Source organism: Onthophagus taurus, unplaced genomic scaffold (assembly GCF_036711975.1).
Source record: "Onthophagus taurus isolate NC unplaced genomic scaffold, IU_Otau_3.0 ScKx7SY_16, whole genome shotgun sequence".
Classification (NCBI taxonomy): Eukaryota; Metazoa; Arthropoda; class Insecta; order Coleoptera; family Scarabaeidae; genus Onthophagus; species Onthophagus taurus.
This window is the reverse complement of record NW_027248941.1, coordinates 1,775,628-1,797,456: the sequence shown is the minus strand read 5'-3', so window position 1 is coordinate 1,797,456 and position 21,829 is coordinate 1,775,628. Positions and strand designations below refer to the sequence as shown.

Here is a 21,829-nt window from a genome sequence, read left to right as displayed (position 1 = left end):
GCTAAATAAAAAATTTGGGTTATTAATCAAAATTTTGTTCTATTTTTGGAGATTAACTTGCAATTTTGGGTTAATTTCTGGGATTATTCTAAGCCTGATGGAGATTTATAACAAAAAAGAAAAAGAAATCGATAAAATCGCTGTTGAGGTCATGAATTCAGGTAAATTCTTAATTAATTTAATTAATTAAATCAAAAAAAACAATTTTTTCCAGTAATTTTCCTCTCGTCAGTAATCAGAATAAATTATTTTTATTTCCGCGAAGATAACCTCAAAAACTTGGTGAAATTGATAAACGACAACTTCAAACGGACGACGAACACCGGATTTAGCGAAAAAACCATCACTTTTTACGATAAATTAAACAGAAACATCGTTTTAATTTGGTCGATTGCCGTATTTTTCACAGGACAATTCATGGCGTTGTTACCGATCTTTTTTATTTCAAAAACGGGGAGGTAAATTCACTTAATTTCGAAATCTACAAGAAAAATCCGTTAAAATACGTAACTTAACCTACAAAAATACGAAATTTCAAATTTTATTAATATATTCGTAAAAGTAATGAAAAATCCTTTAAAATGAGTCCAAACTCGATGGGGTTATCTTTCAAAATGGCAAAGTTAATGGCGACTTAGACGCCATTTTGAAAAAAAAATTGAGAAAACAATGTTTTCTGATAGGAAATAAAAAATCCTTTAAAATGAGCCCAAACACGCTGGGGTTATCTTCAAAAATGAAAAAGATAACCTAAAAACGCAGCCGCCATCTTGAAAATACGAAATTAGTTGATTTTAAATTAACCCCATCGTGTTTGGTGTTATTTTAAAGAATTTTTAATGTGGAATACGAATTTTAATATAAAAAACAATTTTTAAATTATCCAAATTGGACATAACGTAACCTACAAAAAAATACAAAATTTTTAAAAAAAATTACAAAGAGATTACAAAAAATCCTTTAAAACGAGTCCAAACTCGACGGGGTTATCTTTAAAAATAGCAAAGTTAACCTAAAAATTTAGCCGCCATCTTGAAAATAATCGAATGTGTCAATTTTGAGATAACCACATCGAGTTTGGTGTCATATTAAAGGATTTTTGATGTAGATTACAAATTTTAATACTAAAAAAAATGAGAATCATCGTAATTGAGTATAACCTAACCTACAAAAAGCATAAAATTTCAAATTTTAATTTCTTATTGATACTTTCGTAAAGATAATAAAAAATCCTTTAAAATGAGTCCAAACTCGATAGGGTTATCTTTAAAAATAGCAAAGTTAACCTAAAAATTTAGCCGCAATCTTGAAAATAATCGAATGTGTCAATTTTGAGGTAACCACATCGAGTTTGGTGTCATATTAAAGGATTTTTGATGTAGATTACAAATTTTAATACTCAAAAAAATGAGAATCATCGTAATTGAGTATAACCTAACCTACAAAAAGCATAAAATTTCAAATTTTAATTTCTTATTGATACTTTCGTAAAGATAATAAAAAATCCTTTAAAATGAGTCCAAACTCGATAGGGTTATCTTTAAAAATAGCAAAGTTAACCTAAAAATTTAGCCGCCATCTTGAAAATAATCGAATGTGTCAATGTTGAGGTAACCCCATCGAGTTTGGTATCATTTTAAAGGATTTTTAATCAAGATTACGAATTTGCCCATAAAAAAGTAAATAAAATTTTTTTTTTTAATGTCATCTTAATTAAACATAACCTATCTATTAAATAAATTGATTTTTTATTAGTTATTTATTAAAGAAAATTAAAAATGCTTTAAAATGAGTCCAAACTCGATGGGGTTGTCTTCAAAAATAGCAAAGTTAACCTAAAAATTTAGCCGCCATCTTGAAAATAATTGAATATGTCAATTTTGAGATAACCCCATCGAGTTTGGTATCATTTTAAAGGATTTTTAATCAAGATTACGAATTTGCCCATAATAAAGTAAACAAAATTTTTTTCTTTAATGTCATCGTAATTAAACATAACCTAACTATTAAAGAAATTGATTTTTTATTAGTTATTCATTAAAGAAAATTAAAAATGTTTTAAAATGAGTCCAAACTCGATAGGATTATCTTTAAAAACAAAAAAGATAACCTACAAAATAATCCGCCATCTTGAAAATAATCGGATACGTCAATTTTGAGATAACCCCATCGTGTTTGGTGTCATTTTAAAGGATTTTTCATGAAGATTACGAATTTTAATCCAAAAAAGAAATAAAAATTATTTTTTTAATGTCATCATAATTAAACATAACCCAATTAATAACAAATTTGATTTTTTATTGGTTATTTCATATATATAATAAAAAATACTTTAAAATGAACCCAAACTCGATGATATTATCTTTAAAAGCAACATAATTAACCTAAAAAATTATCCGCCATCTTGAAAAAAAATCGAATACGTCAATTTTGAGATAACCCCATCGTGTTTGGTATCATTTTAAAGGATTTTTAATCACGATTACGAATCTATTATTAATTTTAATTTTAGAGTTCTCCCTTTACCTTTATGGTACCCGTACGATTGGAAATCATCCCCAAAGTATGAACTAACATATTTCACACAAAGCTTAACGCAATACTTTATGGGATTTTCTTACGGCGCCTCCGACATGTTCTTCGTTTGCGTCGGATTTATGATCGGGTCACAATTCGAATTTTTAAGTTTCGAACTGGAAAACGTCGTTTTTACGGCGCTGTTGCAACAAAACGTTTCGAAGCAAGACGTGGTTAGGTTCAAAAACGATTTATTCGATAAACAAATTAACCTGGGGATGCTAAAAATCATCGAGACGGAGAAATTTAAATCCGATTTGAACGAAATTTTGAAAAATTGGGTTCGAAATCATCAAGTTTTGATGAAAATTTGTGAGGAAACTGAAAATTTTTTTGCACCTTTGCATCTACCCAACGTGATGTTGGGTATTTCTTATAACATTTTTATTATGTACTCGATTGTGGTTTCGGTAATTAATTATAATTAAGTTATTAATTAATTAATTAAGTTAAAATATTGTTTTAGAAATCGTTTAATTCAACGACGTATTCTTTGATTGAGTACATTATGATCTCGCACACCCAACTTTTTTGTTTAACTTTCATCGGGCAAAAATTAACCACTTCGGTGAGTTAAAAAAATGATTTTTTAATCTTTTATAAAATCAAAAATATGAAACTTCAAATTTTATTAATATTTTCGTAAAGGTAATGAAAAATCCTGTAAAATGAGTCCAAACTCGATGGGGTTATCTTCAAAAATGAAAAAGATAACCTAAAAAAATATCCGCCATCTTGAAAATACGATATTTGTTGATTTTAAATTAATTCCATCGTGTTTGGTGCTATTTTTGATGTGGATTACAAATTTCAATGTAAAAAATGATTTTAAAATCATTTAAAACATAACCTAACCTACAAAAAATACGAAATTTCTAAAAAACAAAATTCTTATTGACATTTTCGTATAGAGTACAAAAAATCCTTTAAAACGAGTTCAAACTCGATGGGGTTATCTTTAAAAATAACAAAGTTAACCTAAAAAATTATCCGCCATCTTGAAAAACAATCGAATGTGTCAATTTTGAGATAACCCCATCGAGTTTGGTGTCATTTTAAAGGATTTTTGATGTGGATTACAAATTTTAATATTAAAAAGATTGAAAATAATCGTAATTGAGGATTAACCTAACCTACAAAAAGCATAAAGTTTCAAATTTAATTTCTTATTGATACTTTCGTAAAGATAATGAAAAATCCTTTAAAATGAGTCCAAACTCGATGTAGTTATCTTTAAAAATAGCAAAGATAACCTAAATAACTTAGGCGCCATTTTGAAAAAAACCGATGTGTTAATTTTAAGATAACCCCATCGTGTTTATACTCAAATAAAAGGATTTTTAATTTTGAATGCATTAGAAACAACTTTTGTTGATAAAAAATCAATTGTTAAAGAGAAAATCGGTTTACTTCCGGTTTTATCTTAAGAAATCGTATCAAACGAAAAGAAATTAACTCTTTTTATTGATAATTTCATGTAAGAAATTAAATATCCTTTAAAACGAGTCCAAACTCGACGGGGTTATCTTTAAAAATAGCAAAGTTAACCTAAACGTTTAGACGCCATCTTGAAAATAATCGAATGTGTCAATTTTGAGATAACCCCATCGAGTTTGGTATCATTTTAAAGGATTTTTAATCAAGATTACGAATTTGACCATAAAAAATAAATAAAAATTATTTTTTTAATGTCATCTTAATTAAACATAACCTAACGAATAAAAAAATTGATTTTTTATTAGTTATTTATTAGAGAAAATTAAAAATCCTTTAAAATGAGTCCAAACTCGATGAGATTATCTTTAAAATTAACATAATTAACCTAAAAAAGTATCCGCCATCTTGAAAAAAAATCGAATACGTCAATTTTGAGATAACCCCATCGTGTTTGGTGTCATTTTAAAGGATTTTTAATCAAGATTACGAATTTGAACATAAAAAACAAATAAAAATTATTTTTTTAATATCATCTTCATTGAACATAACCTAACTAATAAAAAAAATGATTTTTTATTAGTTATTTATTAGAGAAAATTAAAAATGCTTTAAAATGAGTCCAAACTCGATAGGATTATCTTTAAAAACAAAAATTAACCTAAAAAAGTATCCGCCATCTTGAAAAAAAATCGAATACGTCAATTTTGAGACAACCCCATCGTGTTTGGTGTCATTTTAAAGGATTTTTAATCGAAATTACGAATATGACCATAAAAAATAAATAAAAATTATTTTTTTAATGTTATCCTAATTAAACATAACCTAACTAATAAAAATTTGATTTTTTATTAGTTATTTATTAAAGAAAATTAAAAATCCTTTAAAATGAGGCCAAACTCGATGATGTTATCTTTAAAAACAAAAATTAACCTAAAAAAGTATCCGCCATCTTGAAAAAAAATCGAATACGTCAATCCTGAGATAACCCCATCGTGTTTGGTGTCATTTTAAAGGATTTTTAATCGAAATTACGAATATGACCATAAGAAAGAAATAAAAATTATTTTTTTAATGTCATCTTATTGTTAATTAAACATAACCTAACTAATAAAAAAATTGATTTTTTATTAGTTATTTATTAGAGAAAATTAAAAATCCTTTAAAATGAGACCAAACTCGATGATGTTATCTTTAAAAACAAAAAAATTAACCTAAAAAATTATCCGCCATCTTAAAAAAAAAAATCGAATACGTCAATTTTGAGACAACCCCATCGTGTTTGGTGTCATTTTAAAGGATTTTTAATCAAGAATACGAATTTGACCATAAAAAATAAATAAAAATTATTTTTTTAATGTCATCTTAATTAAACATAACCTAACTAATAAAAAAAATGATTTTTTTATTAGTTATTTATTAAAGAAAATTAAAAATGCTTTAAAATGAGTCCAAACTCGATGATGTTATCTTTAAAAATAGCAAAGTTAACCTAAAAATTTAGCCGCCATCTTGAAAATAATCAAATTTTGAGGTAACCCCATCGAGTTTGGTATCATTTTAAAGGATTTTTAATCAAGATTACGAATTTGAACATAAAAAATAAATAAAAATTATTTTTTTAATGTCATCTTAATTAAATATAACCTAACCAATAAAAAATTTGATTTTTTATCCTTTAAAATAATAAATTTAGTATTTATTTTTAGTCTGAGATGGTTTTGGATTCATTTTGGAAATCCCCTTGGTATTTGTGCGACAAAAAGATCCAAAAAACCCTTTTAATCATCCAAATTAAACTGAAAAAACCGATTTTATTAACAGCTTGGAAATTTTTCCCGATGGCCTTATCAACATTTCTCTTTGTAAGTTAATTAATTCAACAATTTTTGTCTTATTTTGTTATTGCAGGCAATTAAAACTTCGTTTTCTTATCTAACTTTTCTCCGCCAAGTCTCCGAATAAATTATTAAAAAGATTTCTCCACCCACTTAATTATAACCTAATCCGAGTAATTATAAGCCAAGTTTTTTAATTAATTCAATCATTTATAACCTCAAAAATGTATAAAATCGAACTCGAACTCTTTTGAAGCATCAAAAATGCCTCGATACTTAAAGTTTAACTTAATCGTTTCAAAATGCACCATGGCAATGTACAAAATCGACGAAAACGCCTCAAAAACAACCAAAATTCTTTATAAATTATTAAGGGTCGTAATAAACATTGTGTTATTCTCTGGATTAATCTTAACGGCGATTAATGTGGTCTTAATCAACTTTGAGAAGGGGAAATTAGAAATCGATAAAATGGCTGTTGAGATTATGACGATTATAATATTTTTTTCTGCGATTTTTAGAACAAATTATTTCTATTTCTGCGAAAATAAACTAGAAAGAGTCGTTAAAACGATTAATAAGTTTAAACACAAAACAACAACTGGTTTTGAAGAAAAAAACTTAAATAATTGCGTTAAAATAACGAAAATGTTCGTGGTGCTTTGGAGTTTTAGCGTTTTTTTCACGGGGCAATTCATGGCTTTGCTCCCGTTGTTTGAAATTCACAAAGTTGGAAGGTATTATTATTTATTTTGTTAAATAATGATTTATTTAGTTATTTTTAGAGTTCTCCCATTGCCTTTGTGGTACCCTTTCGATTCGAAACAAACTCCTTATTACCAAATCATTTATTTAACACAAATCGTAACCCAACACTTCATGGTTTTCTCGTACGGCAACTCGGATATGTTTTTTTCATGCACCACGATATTTATAACAGAGCAATTCACTTTATTGGGGTGGACTTTAAAAAATTTGATTCACACCGTCCTTTTAAAACACGGAATCGATAAAAAATCGATCGAAACGTTCACAGAATCTACAAAAAATAACGAGATTTTAGAAGTTTTTGCGAAAAATTCGTTTAAAAATGATTTAAAAAAAGGATTAATCGATTGCGTTGAAGATTATCAAGTCTTATTGGACGTTTGCGATGAGATGCAAACTTTCTTTTCGCCTCTATTACTCCCGGAAATGCTTCTAGGAATTTTTTATTGCATTTTTATCATGTACGCGATCGCCGTTACCTCGGAAGTTTCCACTTTGATGCGATTAGTCGAGTATTTGGCGATGTGTTACGCAGAAATTTTTTGCTTAACGTATTTGGGACAAAAATTATTCGACGAGGTGAGTTAAAAATCGTTCTTACCTAAAAAAATACAAATTAATAATCAAAAATTAATTTATTTTAAATAAAACTAACCTTAAAATGATGACGTTGATGGTAATGATGACGTTTCATAATAGATGGCGCTACCTCCATATCTTAATTTTTTACGATTTAATCCTAAAACATGTTATATGATTAAAATGTTGAAATAAACATTAAAAAAGTTAATTAGAATTACCTTGAGGACATCTTAATCGATTTTTGATGAGAAAATCGCGAAAATCTTCAACAATAACACTCAATGTTGTAGAGACGCTGTCAACAACTAAAACAAACAAACCATAATTAATGTGAAGTTAGTAACGAAAAAAAATTAAAATTTATTTAGAATTATTTAATTATTTTGATTTATTTTATTTATTAAGCGCTAAATTAACGATTTTTTATTGATTTATTAATATTCAAACATAATTTATTAATAAAAATTCATTTTAACTTTATCAATTTGACCTTGTCAAAAAAAAATTTTATTTACTTCTAATTATTAATAAAAGCGAGTTTAATCCAATTAATTATTATTAAATTAGCGTTTAATAACTTTTTTATTTATATTTAAAAACAAATTAGACCTTAAATTGAGTCAAAAAAAAAGTGAGGTGTCAACATCAAATACAATTAAAAAATTAATTTGAATTAACTAAATTAACAACTCCACAATAATCCAGGAGAGTTTTTCGTTAAAAAATTTGATTTATCTAAAAATATTAATTAATAACAAAGAAAATCAATATTTAATAATTAAAATTTTAATGATGACATCTTTTAATAGATGGCGCTATCTCCTTACTTTTTTTAATCTCAAAATTTGCACGAATTGGGAACCTAAAATACATTATAAAGTTGAAATAAACATTAAAAAAGTTAATTAGAATCAACTTGAGGACATCTTAATGGGTTTTTGGTGAGAAAATGGAAAAAATTTCGAAAGACAACCTCAATGTTGTGCAACTACTAACATAAACCTAAATTAATCTGAATTATTGATAAAATAGGGTTTAACCCAATTAATTAACGTTAAATTAGCGTTTAATAACATTTTTGTTTATATTTAGAAATAAATTAAGTTTTAAATTGAGTCCATGTCAGATAAATGTCAAAAAAAAGTGAGGTTATATCAACATCAAATTCATTTAAAAATTAATTTTAATCAATTTTAAGATTTATATCACCTAATTATGTATAAAGGGGAGCCTTATTGAATGATATTTATGAAATCCTATGCTATTTATGCAATTTGATTGCTATTATATGTAACGAAGCCATCTAAACTGGTTATAATCACATCTCGGAGACTTTATAACAAGAAATGAACTAATTCACAATAATCTAGGAGAGTTTATCGTTATATAATTTGATTCTTACCTAAAAATATAAATTAATAACAACGATAATTAATATTTAATAATTAAAATTTTGATTATGACATTTCCTAATAGATGGCGCTATCTCCTTACCTTTTTTTTTAATCTTAAAATTTGCACTATTTGGGACCTAAAATACATTATAAATTTGAGATAAACGTTAAAAAAGTTAATTAGACTCACCTTGAGGACATCTTAATGGGTTCTTAGGGAGAAAATATATATCTTAGGGTTTTAAATTGAGTCGATAAGTCAGATAAACGTCAAAAAAAAAAGTGAGGTTATGTCAACGTAAACAAAGTCATCCAACAATGAATTTTTTGCGATTTAGGGCCCTAAAACATATTATAAGATTGAAATGAACATTAAATGGTTAATTAGAACTACCTTGATGACATTTTAATGGGTTTTTGGTGAGAAAATCGCAAAAATCGTACTCAATGATGTGAACACTGTCAACTACTAAGATAAACAAACCGTAATTAATATGAAGTTGACCGCGAAAGAAAAATTAAAATTTGTTTATAATTATTTAATTATTTTAATTTGTTTTGTGGATTAAGCGCTAAATTAACGATTTTTTATTGATTTATTAATATTTAAATATAATTTATTAATAAAAAATGGTTTTAATTTGATCAAGTTGTCAAACAAAATGTTTTATTTACATCTAATTATTAATAAAAGCGGGTTTAATCCAATTAATCATTATTAAATTAGCGTTTAATAACGTTTTTATTTATATTTAAAAACAAATTCGATTTTAAATTGTATAAACGTAAAAAAAAAAGTGAGGTTATATCAACATCAAATTCATTTAAAAATTAATTTAATCAATTTTAAGATTTATATCACCTAATTATGTATAAAGGGAAGTTTTATTGATGAAATCCGATTCTATTTAGACAATTTAATTGCGATTAAACGTAACGAAGCCATCTAAATTAGTTACGATCACACTTCGGAGACTTTATAACATGAAATTAATAAATCCACAATAATCTAGGAGGGTTTTTCGTTAAAACATTTGATTTTTACCTAAAAATATAAATTAATAACAAAGATAACTAATATTTAATAATTAAAATTTTGATTATGACATCTCTTAATAGATGGCGCTATCTCCTCACCTTTTTTTTAAATCTTCAAATTTGCACGATTTGGGGAACTAAAATACATTATAACGTTGAACTAAACATTAATATAGTTAATTAGAATTACTTTGAGGAGAAAATCGCAAAAATTCTTAATGTTATCAACTACTAACATAAACAAACCTAAATTAATCTGAATTATTAATAAAATCAAATTAGTTAATATTAAATTAGCGTTTAATAACATTTTCGTTTATATTTAGAAATAAATTAAGTTTTAAATTGAGTCGATAAGTCAGATAAACGTCAAAAAAAAAAGTGAGGTTATGTCAACGTCAACAAAGATTTTTTTTGCGATTTAGTGCCCTAAAACATGTTATAAGATTGAAATGAACATTAAATGGTACTACCTTGAAGACATTTTAATGGGTTTTTGGTGAGGAAATCGCAAAAATCTTCAACAAACACTCAATGACGTGTCAACTGCTAAGATAAATAAGTCGTGATTAATATGAAGTTGAGCGCGAAAGAAAAATTAAAATTTGTTTGTAATTATTTAATTATTTTAATTTGTTTTGTGGATTAAGCGCTAAATTAATGATTTTTTATTGATTTATTAATATTTAGATGTAATTTATTAATAAAAAATGGTTTTAATTTGATTAAGTTGTCAAACAAAATTTTTTATTTACATCTAATTATTAATAAAAGCGGGTTTAATCGAATTAATCATTATTAAATTAGCGTTTAATAAGATTTTTGTTAATATTTAGAAATAAATTAAGTTTTAAATTGAGTCGGTAAGTCAGATAAACGTCAAAAAAAAAAAGTGAGGTTATGTTAACGTCAACAAATACATTTTAATAAATTTGAAGTGTTTTTTAGATTAATACGATTAATACGATAAATTTATTTATAGAGTGAGGTTCTACTGAATGATATTTACGAAATCCCATGGTATTTATGCGATGACACTTTCAAGAAAATGTTTAATATCCTCCAAACGAAGTTATCGAAACCGATTACAGTAACAGCTTGGAAATTTTTCGATATGAAATTAACAACGTTTTTATTCGTAATTAACGAAGTTAATAAAGCGTTTAATTAATTAAATTAATCGATTTTAGGCGATAAAAACGTCGTTTTCGTTCCTGGCTTTTCTACGACAAGTTACTGAAGAAGAATCTAAAATTTAAATAATCCTCAATAATTCACAATAATGATGGGAATATCATTAACCCCGATTTCGTTTAACACAATGCTGCAAAAAAAGTTCTTTTTATTCTTTCTGTTTCGTTCGCAAGGCTTGAAATGTAGTTAAATAGATGGAAAAAAATGTTGATGGCAAAAAGGGGGGAGAAGAAATTGAGTTCTCAGTGTTTGAAGAACAAGAAGACAAAGATGAAAATCTCTCAGTCGATTTTAAACTCTGAAACGGGCAACATCTTAATAAATTAATGTGTTTGTTTTAAGTTATTTGATTGTAATTAAAGTTTATGATAAAATAGTTGGTTTTTTTTTGAGGTAAGTATTATGTGATTAAAAATTTAATCATTATTAAGAAGTTATTTAAAAAGTGAAAGTCTATTTAAGGTTTAAATAGATGGAGATGAGTTTCTTTTTGTTGGATTAAAACATTTATTTAAAAATCTAAATCAAGTTTAAAATAGGAAAGTCCCTTTTACTCAACTTAACCATTCTTTAATTAACCCAATATAACACCAATATAATATGTTATTGCGGTTTTAAATAAAGTGAATGTATTGGATCGATGAATTAATTACATAATTTAATATAACCAAGAAAATTAAAAATCCTAATAAGAATTTATTATTATTTTTCGAATTATCCATTCGAAAATGTTTTCTTTCAAATATTTTCCCAACTGGAGAATTACACAAATCCAATTCGCAACAAAAATCTTCGTCGGATTCGGGAAAATCCAAACAAGATCCATGAATGCAACTCGCGTGCACCATTTTTGTCGTTTTTACAAGGATACAAATCGATGGGGAAACGTTGCAGTCGAAAACTTCCGGTTTCGAGCAATTTGAAAGCGATTTCGTCTCGGATTCGGAGTCGGAACAATGATAACATTTCAACGATTCGACGGTTTTTAAATTAAAATTAACCAAAAAAAAATACAAGAAAAATTTCGATGACATTTTGAAACTTCAAGTTCAATGTTGTTTTTAATAAATTTATTTTATGGTCGAGTAAGTAGTGTTTTCATTGATAAATCTAATTATTTAAACGCGTTAAATGAAACGCCAACGCAACGAGAATTAAAATCAAGTTCATGTACTGTTTAAGAAGTGATTATTCGCGCTTGAATGGGTTTTCGGTTTTTGTTGTGCAACAAATCTCGACACTTTACATCGAGACATAATCAAAATGTCAGTTGGTTAAAAGAAATTGGGTAATAACGCGTTTTGATCGGGACATTTCTATTTTTTTATGAGAATGTGTCGAAATTAATTGATTAATCGAAAAAATAAATGGTTGCATTGAAAAGAGGAGAAAATTTCGCGAATTTTGATACCAAACACGACGTATTTACGATAATAAATTCTTTTTTTAATAATTTAAAAAAATCAAAATGGCGGGTTAACCTTACTTTTTTTATTTTTTTGGATTTAACTAAAATACATCGAGTTTGGTATCAAATTGAAGCAAATTTAATTTTTTAAACGATTCTACTAATAATTTTGTTTCAATTAAATTTGTTTTGGTAGAATTAATTAATAAATTCCAAAAAAAATGGGTTAAAAATAATTTTATGTGAAAGAGGAGGAAATTTCGCGAATTTTGATACCAAACACGACGTATTTACCGTTATAAACAAAAATGTTGCTAATTCTTAAAATAAAAACAAAATGGCGGCTTTAAAATCAACAATTAACCGTTTTTGGGGATAAATATGGCGTGTTTGGTATCAAATTAAAGCAAATTTAATTTCCTAAACGATTTTGATAAAAAGGAATTAATTTTGCTTAAATTAAAAATTTTTATTGAAATTAATTGATCAATAAACTTGAAAAAATCAATCAAATAGTGTGTTAACGTGAAAGAGGAGAAAATTTCGTGAATTTTGATACCAAACACGACATATTTACGAAACTGTCAAAATTAAACAATAAAAAAACAAAATGGCGGCCATTTTGTTGATTTTAACCTAACTTTTTTGGTTTATAACGCAAATACGTCGAGTTTGGTATCAAATTAAAGCAAATTTAATTTCCTAAACGATTTTGATAATGAATACATTAATTATGTCTTAAATTGTGACATTAATTATGTAATAATCAATCAGAAAGTGCTTTAACATGAAAGAGGAGAAAATTTCATGAATTTTGATACCAAACACTATATATTTCTGAGTACGTCAAAATTAAATCAAGATGGCGTCGTTTTTGTTGATTTATAACCTAACTTTTTTGATTTTTATCGTAAATACGTCGAGTTTGGTGTCAAATTAAAGCAAATTTAATTTCCTAAACGATTTTGATAAAAAGGAATTAATTTTGCTTAAATTAAAAAATTTTGGTGAAATTAATTGATTAATAAACTTGAAAAAAATCAATCAAATAATGTTTTAACGTGAAAGAGGAGAAAATTTCGTGAATTTTGATACCAAACACGACATATTTACGAAATTGTCAAAATTAAGCAATAAAAAAACAAAATGGCGGGTATTTTGTTGATTTTAACCTAACTTTTTTGATTTTTAACGCAAATACATCGAGTTTGGTATCAAATTAAAGCAAATTTAATTTCCTAAACGATTTTGATAATGAAAACATTAATTATGCCTCAAATTGTGACATTAATTATATAATAAAGTTGAGATAATCAATCAGAAAAGTGCTTTAACGTGAAAGAGGAAAAAATTTCACGAATTTTGATACCAAACACGACATATTTACGAGTACGACAAAATTAAATCAACAATTCAAGATGGCGTCGTTTTGGTTGATTGTTAACCTAACTTTTTTTGTTTTTAACATAAATACGTCGAGTTTGGTATCAAATTAAAGCAAATTTAATTTCCTAAACGATTTTGATAATGAAAACATTAATTATGTGTCAAATTGTGACATTAATTATTTAATAAAGTTGAGAAAATCAATCAAAAAGTGCTTTAACGTGAAAGAGGAGAAAATTTCACGAATTTTGATACCAAACACGACATATTTACGAGTACGTCAAAATTAAATCAACAATTCAAGATGGCGTCGTTCTTGTTGATTTTTAACCTAACTTTTTTGATTTTTAATGTAAATACCTCGACTTTGGTATCAAATTAAAGGAAATTTAATTTCCTAAATGATTTTGATAATGAAAACATTAATTATGTCTCAAATTGTGACATTAATTACTTAATAAAGTTAAGAAAATCAATCAAAAAGTGCTTTAGCGTGAAAGAGGAGAAAATTTCGTGAATTTTGATACCAAACACGATATATTTATGAATCTGTCAAAATTGAGCAATAAAAAACAAAATGGCGACGTTTTTGTTGATTTTAACCTAACTTTTCTGATTTTTAACGTAAATACATCGAGTTTGGTATCAAATTAAAGCAAATTTAGTTTCCTAAACGATTTTGATAATGAAAACATTAATTATGTCTCAAATTGTGACATTAATTACTTAATAAAGTTAAGAAAATCAATCAAAAAGTGCTTTAGCGTGAAAGAGGAGAAAATTTCGTGAATTTTGATACCAAACACGACATATTTATGACAATATTATTTTTTAGCAAAATGGCGGCGTTTTTGTTGATTTTAACCTAACTTTTTTTTAATTTTTAACGGAAATATATCGTGTTTGGTATCAAATGAAAGGAAATTAAATCTAGATTACGAATTTGATGTCAAAATCAAATTATTTTTTAAATTTCGTTGTTCACAATTGTTTTTAAAAAATTTTTTTAAGTGATTTCGTCGTAATTAATGATTAATAATCCGTTAAAATAAGATATCCCGATAAATTTAGGTTGATACAAGAATTTTTAAGTATAATTCAAGATGGCGGCGTTTTCGTTGATTTTAACCTAACTTTTTCAATTTTTATCGGAAATATGTCGTGTTTGGTATCAAATTAAAGCAAATTTGATCTAGAATACAAATCTGATCTAATATACAAAAATGATATGATTGGATTATAAAAATGTTGATAATAAATCGAAAATAAACATTAAAGTTGAAGAAAATCGGTTTTAAATGCGACGAAGTCGATGTGACAAGATCAAGTTCAAACAACAGTGTTAAATTACACGGTACAATGCACTTAAAGGCTGCTGTTACTCCTTTCAGAGTTTGGTATGCAAATCGAAACGGCGATTAGGAAATAATAAATTTCAATTTTGATAAATCTCGAAATAAAGTTAAACGAAACTTTATTTAGGTATTTATTTTTTTAAGAATGAGAGTGATTTTTCCCCTATCTTTTAGTAGAATGAAAATTTCGCAATCGCGGTGGTTACGAATGCACCTGCAAAAGTCGAAAGTATGTCACGTTTACCGTTTCGTGTGCGATTACGAAAGGGTATTAGAGTAATAGATAAAACGAAAGAGCACAGAATGAAATTTAAAAAAGGTTGAGAGAAAAAGAAATAGAACTAAATCCCAAACGTAATTTATATCGTAATACTTTCCCTGTGGTGCTGTTACAAACTGAATCGAATCAAACCAAAAAAAAAAAGATATGGGCAAACCCATAAAATTCTTTACTTAACTGTAACCAAACTAAAATCTTTTTGATTACATTTAAAACATTATTTTTCATCTTGAGGTCGTTTAACTCGCGAAGACCTCGACCTCGAGTGCGTTCACATTAAGAAACCGCTTCTTAAATGGTCGATTCGTCGTTTTGCAATTTTTATTGCACTTCAAGTCACCTTTAATTCCGTCCTCGAGTTCTCCTTTGCGACTTTTCGTTGATATTTTTTATACAATTAACGAAAAAAAGTAAGAAATGATTGAAAACGAGGTCTTACGTTACCCATTGTGTCTAAATACTGTGTCTAAAACGAAGGAAATAACGATTTTTACGATTTCACAACGCTTCATCTAAGAGGCCATCTCATTGTTTTTCAAAAAACAATCAAATTTAAAAAAAAAATCCTTTCACTTCATTATTTAACTCAAAATTTGTAATTAAATATGTTATAATTAATAATAATCATCCAAATAAATGACTTGGAACAATCGAATTTTCTTTTTGATTACTTAACAAGGGTAATTCTAAAAAATCTTCGATTTCCACTTTCACCAAGAAGAACTAACATAGCGAGACTTGTAAACGCATCTAGTTTAAAAAGATAAATATCAAGGTGAGTGAAGAAGCGAAGTCGTGATCGAATGTAGAACTTAATAAAACCGTCGTGACCTGAAATGTCACGAAAAGGAATCAAAAAACTCAATGAAGAAATACGTTGATGAATATTGATGGGTTAAAAATAAAGTTATAAAGTTCTTTTTTGCATACAATTAGTGGGTCGCACGAAAATTGCTTAAGTGTGTTAAATGTTTAAGTTATTATACAAGATGTTACCTAAGATTCTCAAGATTACGTTTTAAATTCTCGGAAATTGTTTAAAACTTCTCAGGTTTATTACAAAATTGTAACTCTTTTCCATTTTCATTGCGAAAATCGACTCAGAAATTAAAATTGCTTTAATTTGGTACCAAACACGCGGTATTTACGTTAAAAAAATTTCTAAAAATCTTAAAGTTAGGTTAAAATTTAAAAAAGTCGCCTCGAAGAAAGTTACTTTGACATCAAATTAATAATCTAGATTAAATTCCCTTTCATTTGATACCAAACGCGGTATATTTGCGGTAAAAATCAAAAAAATTCAGTTAAAATCAACGAAAACACCGCCATCTTGAATTTTTGTACAAAATTTAAATATCAACCTAAATATATCGAGATTATTACGGATTGTTAATTACCTTTACGATGAAATCGCTTAAAAAAGTTTTTTTTAAATAATCGTAGAAAAGAAATTGTTTGTAATAAAGAAATTTTAAAAAATAATTTGATTTCGACATCAAATTCGTAATCTAGATTTAATTTCCTTTAATTTGATACCAAACACGATACATTTCTGTTAAAATTAAAAAAAGTTAGGTTAAAATCAACAAAAACGCCGCCATTTTGATAAATATTAATATTATCGTAAATATGTCGTGTTTGGTATCAAAATTCTCGAAATTTTCTTCCCAACTATGTTAAAGTGCTTTTTGATCGATTTTTTAAAGTTTATTAATTAATTAATTGCACGGATATTTTTTAATTGAACCAAATTAACGTTTTTTTTATCGAAATCGTTTAGTAAATTAAATTTGCTTTAATTTGATACCAAACTCGACGTATTTACCTTAAAAATCAAAAAAATTAGGTTAAAATCAACAAAAACGACGCCATCTTGAATTATTGATTTAATTTTGACGTATTCGTAAATATGTCGTGTTTGGTATCAAAATTCATGAAATTTTCTCCTCTTTCACGTTAAAACACCTTTATTACATAATTAATGTCACAATTTGAGGCATAATTAATGTTTTCATTATCAAAATCGTTTAGGAAATTAAATTTGCTTTAATTTGATACCAAACTCGACGTATTTACATTAACAATCAAAAAAGTTAGGTTAAAATCAACAAAAACGACGCCATCTTGAATTGTTGATTTAATTTTGACGTAGTCGTAAATATGTCGTGTTTGGTATCAAAATTCGTGAAATTTTCTCCTCTTTCACGCTAAAGCACTTTTTGATTGATTTTCTCAACTTTATTAAATAATTAATGTCACAATTTGAGACATAATTAATGTTTTCATTTTCAAAATCGTTTAGGAAACAAAATTTGCTTTAATTTGATACCAAACTCGACGTATTTATGTTAAAAACAAAAAAAGTTAGGTTAACAATCAACAAAAACGACGCCATCTTGAATTGTTGATTTAATTTTGACGTAGTCGTAAATATGTCGTGTTTGGTATCAAAATTCGTGAAATTTTCTCCTCTTTCACGCTAAAGCACTTTTTGATTGATTTTCTCAACTTTATTAAATAATTAATGTCACAATTTGAGACATAATTAATGTTTTCATTTTCAAAATCGTTTAGGAAACAAAATTTGCTTTAATTTGATACCAAACTCGACGTATTTATGTTAAAAACAAAAAAAGTTAGGTTAACAATCAACAAAAACGACGCCATCTTGAATTGTTGATTTAATTTTGTCGTACTCGTAAATATATCGTGTTTGGTATCAAAATTCGTGAAATTTTCTCCTCTTTCACGCTAAAGCACTTTTTGTTTGATTTTCTTAACTTTATTACATAATTAACGTAACAATTTGGTACATAATTAATGTTTTCATTATCAAAATCGTTAAGGAAACAAAATTTGCTTTAATTTGATACCAAACTCGACGTATTTACCTTAAAAATCTAAAAAGTTAGGTTAAAAGTCAACAAAATAGCCGCCATTTTGTTTTTTATTGATTAATGTTGACATTTTCGTAATTACGTTGTGTTTGGTATCAAAATCCATGAAATTTTCTCCTCTTTCATGTTGAAGCACTTTTAGATCGATTTTCTCAAATTTATTGATTAATTAATTCCCAGAATATTTTTTAATTGTAACAAAATTATCCAAAATCATTTAGAAAATTAAATTTGCTTTAATTTGATACCAAACTCGACGTATTTGCGTTAAAAATCAAAAAAGTTAGGTTAAAATCAACAAAAACGTCGCCATCTTGAATTGTTGATTTAATTTTGACGTATTCGTAAATACGTCGTGTTTGGTATCAAAATTCACGAAATTTTCTCCTCTTTCATGTTAAAACACTTTTAGATCGATTTTCTCAAATTTATTAATTAATTAATTCCCAGAATATTTTTTAATCGTAACAAAATTAACCAAAATCATTTAGGAAATTAAATTTGCTTTAATTTGATACCAAACTCGATATATTTGCATTAAAAATCAAAAAAGTTAGGTTAAAATCAACAAAAACGACGCCATCTTGATTTAATTTTGACGTATTCGTAAATATGTCGTGTTTGGTATCAAAATTCACGAAATTTTCTCCTCTTTCATGTTAAAACAGTTTTAGATCGATTTTCTCAAATTTATTAATTAATTAATTCCCAGAATATTTTTTAATCGCAACAAAATTAACCAAAATCATTTAGAAAATTAAATTTGCTTTAATTTGATACCAAACTCGATATATTTGCGTTAAAAATCAAAAAAGTTAGGTTAAAATCAACAAAAACGACGCCATCTTGATTTAATTTTGACGTATTCGTAAATATGTCGTGTTTGGTATCAAAATTCACGAAATTTTCTCCTCTTTCACGTTAAAGCAGTTTTAGATCGATTTTCTCAAATTTATTAATTAATTAATTCCCAGAATATTTTTTAATTGTTACAAAATTAATTTGATTTATTGTTTTAGATGACTTGTAATTGTCCGATAACCCAGCCGGGTCCCACGTTAGCCTCGACGTGCGGCGGGGCACCTTTTATGCTTTTCATGGGCCTCCTCGAGGTCTTTTTGCGATCTCAATGCGACCTTGAGGATCCTTGTGGCCGCCTCAACCAAACTCCGCTCCTCCAAGAGTACGATTTTATCATCGTTGGGGGTGGATCTGCCGGGTCGGTTGTTGCGAGTCGGTTATCTGAGATTCCTGAGTGGAGGGTTTTATTAATTGAAGCGGGTAAATTTATTTGTATATGTATATTTATGGATAAGTAATTTTTTAACATAATTAGGAATGGATGAACCAACTGGGACTCAAGTCCCCTCGATGTTTTTAAATTTTTTGGGTTCCTCGATCGATTGGGGGTTCCAAACCGAGCCGGAGGAGGAAGCTTGCCTCAACGAGCACGAGGCGCGTTGTTATTGGCCTCGAGGTAAAGTTCTCGGTGGGACTTCCGTGATGAATGGGATGATGTATGTACGGGGTGCTCGAAAAGACTTCGACGATTGGGCGAGGATGGGAAATCAAGGTTGGGGCTTTAACGACATCCTTCCTTATTTCCTTAAAAGCGAGGATAACCAACAAATCGATAAGATGGACCAAGGGTTCCATTCTTCCGGCGGGTTATTAACGGTTTCTCAATTTCCTTATCACCCCCCTTTATCCAAAGCGATTCTTAAAGCCGGGGAGGAATTAGGGTTTAAAATTCGCGATTTAAATGGGATGAACCACATTGGATTTGCGATCCAACAAACGACGAATAAAAACGGGTCGAGGATAAGCACGGCGAGGGCCTTTTTGAGGCCTTTTAAGCATAGGAGGAACCTCCAGATTTTATTAAACACGACGGTTTCGCGGGTTTTGGTTAATTCGAACACTAAGGAGGCTTACGGTGTTGAGATACTCAAAGAAGATGGTTCTCGGCAGGTTATTTACGCAACGAAAGAGATTGTTGTGAGTGGAGGCGCGGTGAATTCGCCCCAAATCTTATTATTATCCGGAATAGGGAATTCTGAGCATCTTCGTAACTTAAATATACCAACGACGCATCATTTACCAGGTGTGGGGCAAAATCTACATAATCATGTCGCGTTTTTCTTAAACTTTAACATCAACGACACCAATAGTGCCCCATTAAATTGGGCGACAGCCATGGAATATTTGTTATTTAGAGATGGGTTAATGAGCGGAACTGGAGTGTCTGAAGTAACCGCTATGATTAATTCGAAATATTCAAGCTCAATCGATAATCAACCCGATCTTCAATTCTTCTTCGGCGGTTTTTTGGCTAATTGTGCCAAAACGGGGCAAGTCGGGGAAAAACTCGATAATAGCAGCAGGCAAATTCAAATAATCCCTGCGGTTCTTCACCCAAAAAGTCGCGGGTACATCGAGTTAAAAGACTCAGATCCTAGTTCGTATCCTTTAATTTTTGCGAGGTATTACACTCACCCAGATGATGTTAAAGTAATGATCGAAGGGATTAAATTTGCTATCAAATTAAGCGAAACTGACGCTTTAAAAAAGTATGGTTTCGAATTGGATCGGACGAAAGTTGAGGGGTGCGAGAAATTCGAATTTGGCTCCGATGAGTATTGGGAGTGCGCCGCTAAGAGGCAAACCGGGCCGGAGAATCATCAAGCTGGAAGTTGCAAAATGGGGCCAGAATCGGATCAAATGGCGGTGGTCAATCCGTATTTACAAGTAATTAATTAGCATAAATTAAGGAATTATTTCAAAAATTAATTTTCCAGGTTTATGGCGTTGATAGATTACGAGTCATCGACGCTAGCATAATGCCTAAAGTCACTTCAGGAAACACGAACGCCCCCACGATTATGATTGCGGAAAAAGGAAGCGATATGATCAAACAGAGATGGTTAACTCCCCAAGCGGGGTTTTTTTACTCCCCAATGATGCCGAATCAACGAATTGACAGGCAATGGGGATCGTGGTGAAAAGAAATTTCGGGGTTAATTTATTCGGATTGTAAATTAATAAATTTTTTAAACTAATTTGTTGTTTGTTTTTTTAAATTCGTAATCCTCACAAAAAATCCTTTAAAATGAGCCCAAACACGATGGGGTTATCTCGGAGATAACCTAAATGATTTAGCCGCCATTTTGAAAATATCATATTTGTTGATTTTAAGATAACCCCATCGAGTTTGGGTTCATTTTAAAGCATTTTTGATTAAGATTACGAATTTTATCATGAAATTAATTTAGTAAAATCGAGTATAACCTAACAATAGCAAAAAATAAATCAAATTTTGATATTTTCTTGTCACAAATTAAAAATGCTTTAAAATGACTCCAAACACGGCGGGGTTATCTTTAAAAATGGCAAAGATAACCTAAATGACTTATCCGCCATTTTGAAAATATCATATTTGTTGATTTTAAGTTAACCCCATCGAGTTTGGGTTCATTTTAAAGGATTTTTGATTAAGATTACGAATTTTATCATAAAATTAATTTAGTAAAATCGAGTATAACCTAACAATAACAAAAAATAAATAAAAAAATATTTTTTAATAATATTTTCTTGTAGGAAATTAAAAATGCTTTAAAATGACTCCAAACTCGACTGAGTTATCTTTAAAAATGGCAAAGATAACCTAAATGACTTATC

The 21,829-nt window shown here is 27.9% G+C and overlaps 3 protein-coding genes and 1 long non-coding RNA gene across 4 annotated transcripts in view; 3 read left to right on the top strand and 1 right to left on the bottom strand.

Annotated features, from left to right (window-relative positions):
- LOC111422590 (uncharacterized) overlaps nt 1-10,201 on the bottom strand; it is a 94,906-nt gene extending 84,705 nt beyond the window's left edge. The window contains exons 1-8 of the long non-coding RNA XR_011642240.1: nt 10,105-10,201; nt 9,731-10,060; nt 9,456-9,638; nt 8,988-9,062; nt 8,784-8,935; nt 8,694-8,730; nt 7,418-7,504; nt 7,273-7,356 (exon numbers count right to left, since the gene is read on the bottom strand). This is a non-coding gene — a long non-coding RNA (uncharacterized lncRNA). The remainder of the gene's footprint in view (nt 1-7,272; nt 7,357-7,417; nt 7,505-8,693; nt 8,731-8,783; nt 8,936-8,987; nt 9,063-9,455; nt 9,639-9,730; nt 10,061-10,104) is intronic.
- On the top strand, nt 98-5,976 carry LOC111415483 (putative odorant receptor 85e). The gene is made up of 6 exons (XM_071201053.1): nt 98-161; nt 215-458; nt 2,513-2,987; nt 3,044-3,145; nt 5,721-5,876; nt 5,923-5,976. The coding sequence occupies exons 1-6, from the start codon at nt 98-100 to the stop codon at nt 5,974-5,976; spliced, it is 1,095 nt and encodes a 364-aa protein (XP_071057154.1).
- On the top strand, nt 6,051-11,199 carry LOC111422587 (odorant receptor 83a-like). Its single transcript, XM_071201048.1, has 4 exons — nt 6,051-6,586; nt 6,635-7,196; nt 10,614-10,769; nt 10,822-11,199. Exons 1-4 carry the CDS (start codon nt 6,114-6,116, stop codon nt 10,888-10,890), a joined length of 1,260 nt encoding a protein of 419 aa, XP_071057149.1. The 5' UTR covers nt 6,051-6,113; the 3' UTR covers nt 10,891-11,199.
- LOC111415468 (glucose dehydrogenase [FAD, quinone]-like) lies at nt 11,113-21,210 on the top strand. Its single transcript, XM_023047165.2, has 4 exons — nt 11,113-11,218; nt 19,171-19,432; nt 19,488-20,899; nt 20,950-21,210. Exons 2-4 carry the CDS (start codon nt 19,171-19,173, stop codon nt 21,151-21,153), a joined length of 1,878 nt encoding a protein of 625 aa, XP_022902933.1. The 5' UTR covers nt 11,113-11,218; the 3' UTR covers nt 21,154-21,210.
- The last annotated feature ends 619 nt before the right edge of the window (nt 21,211-21,829 follow it).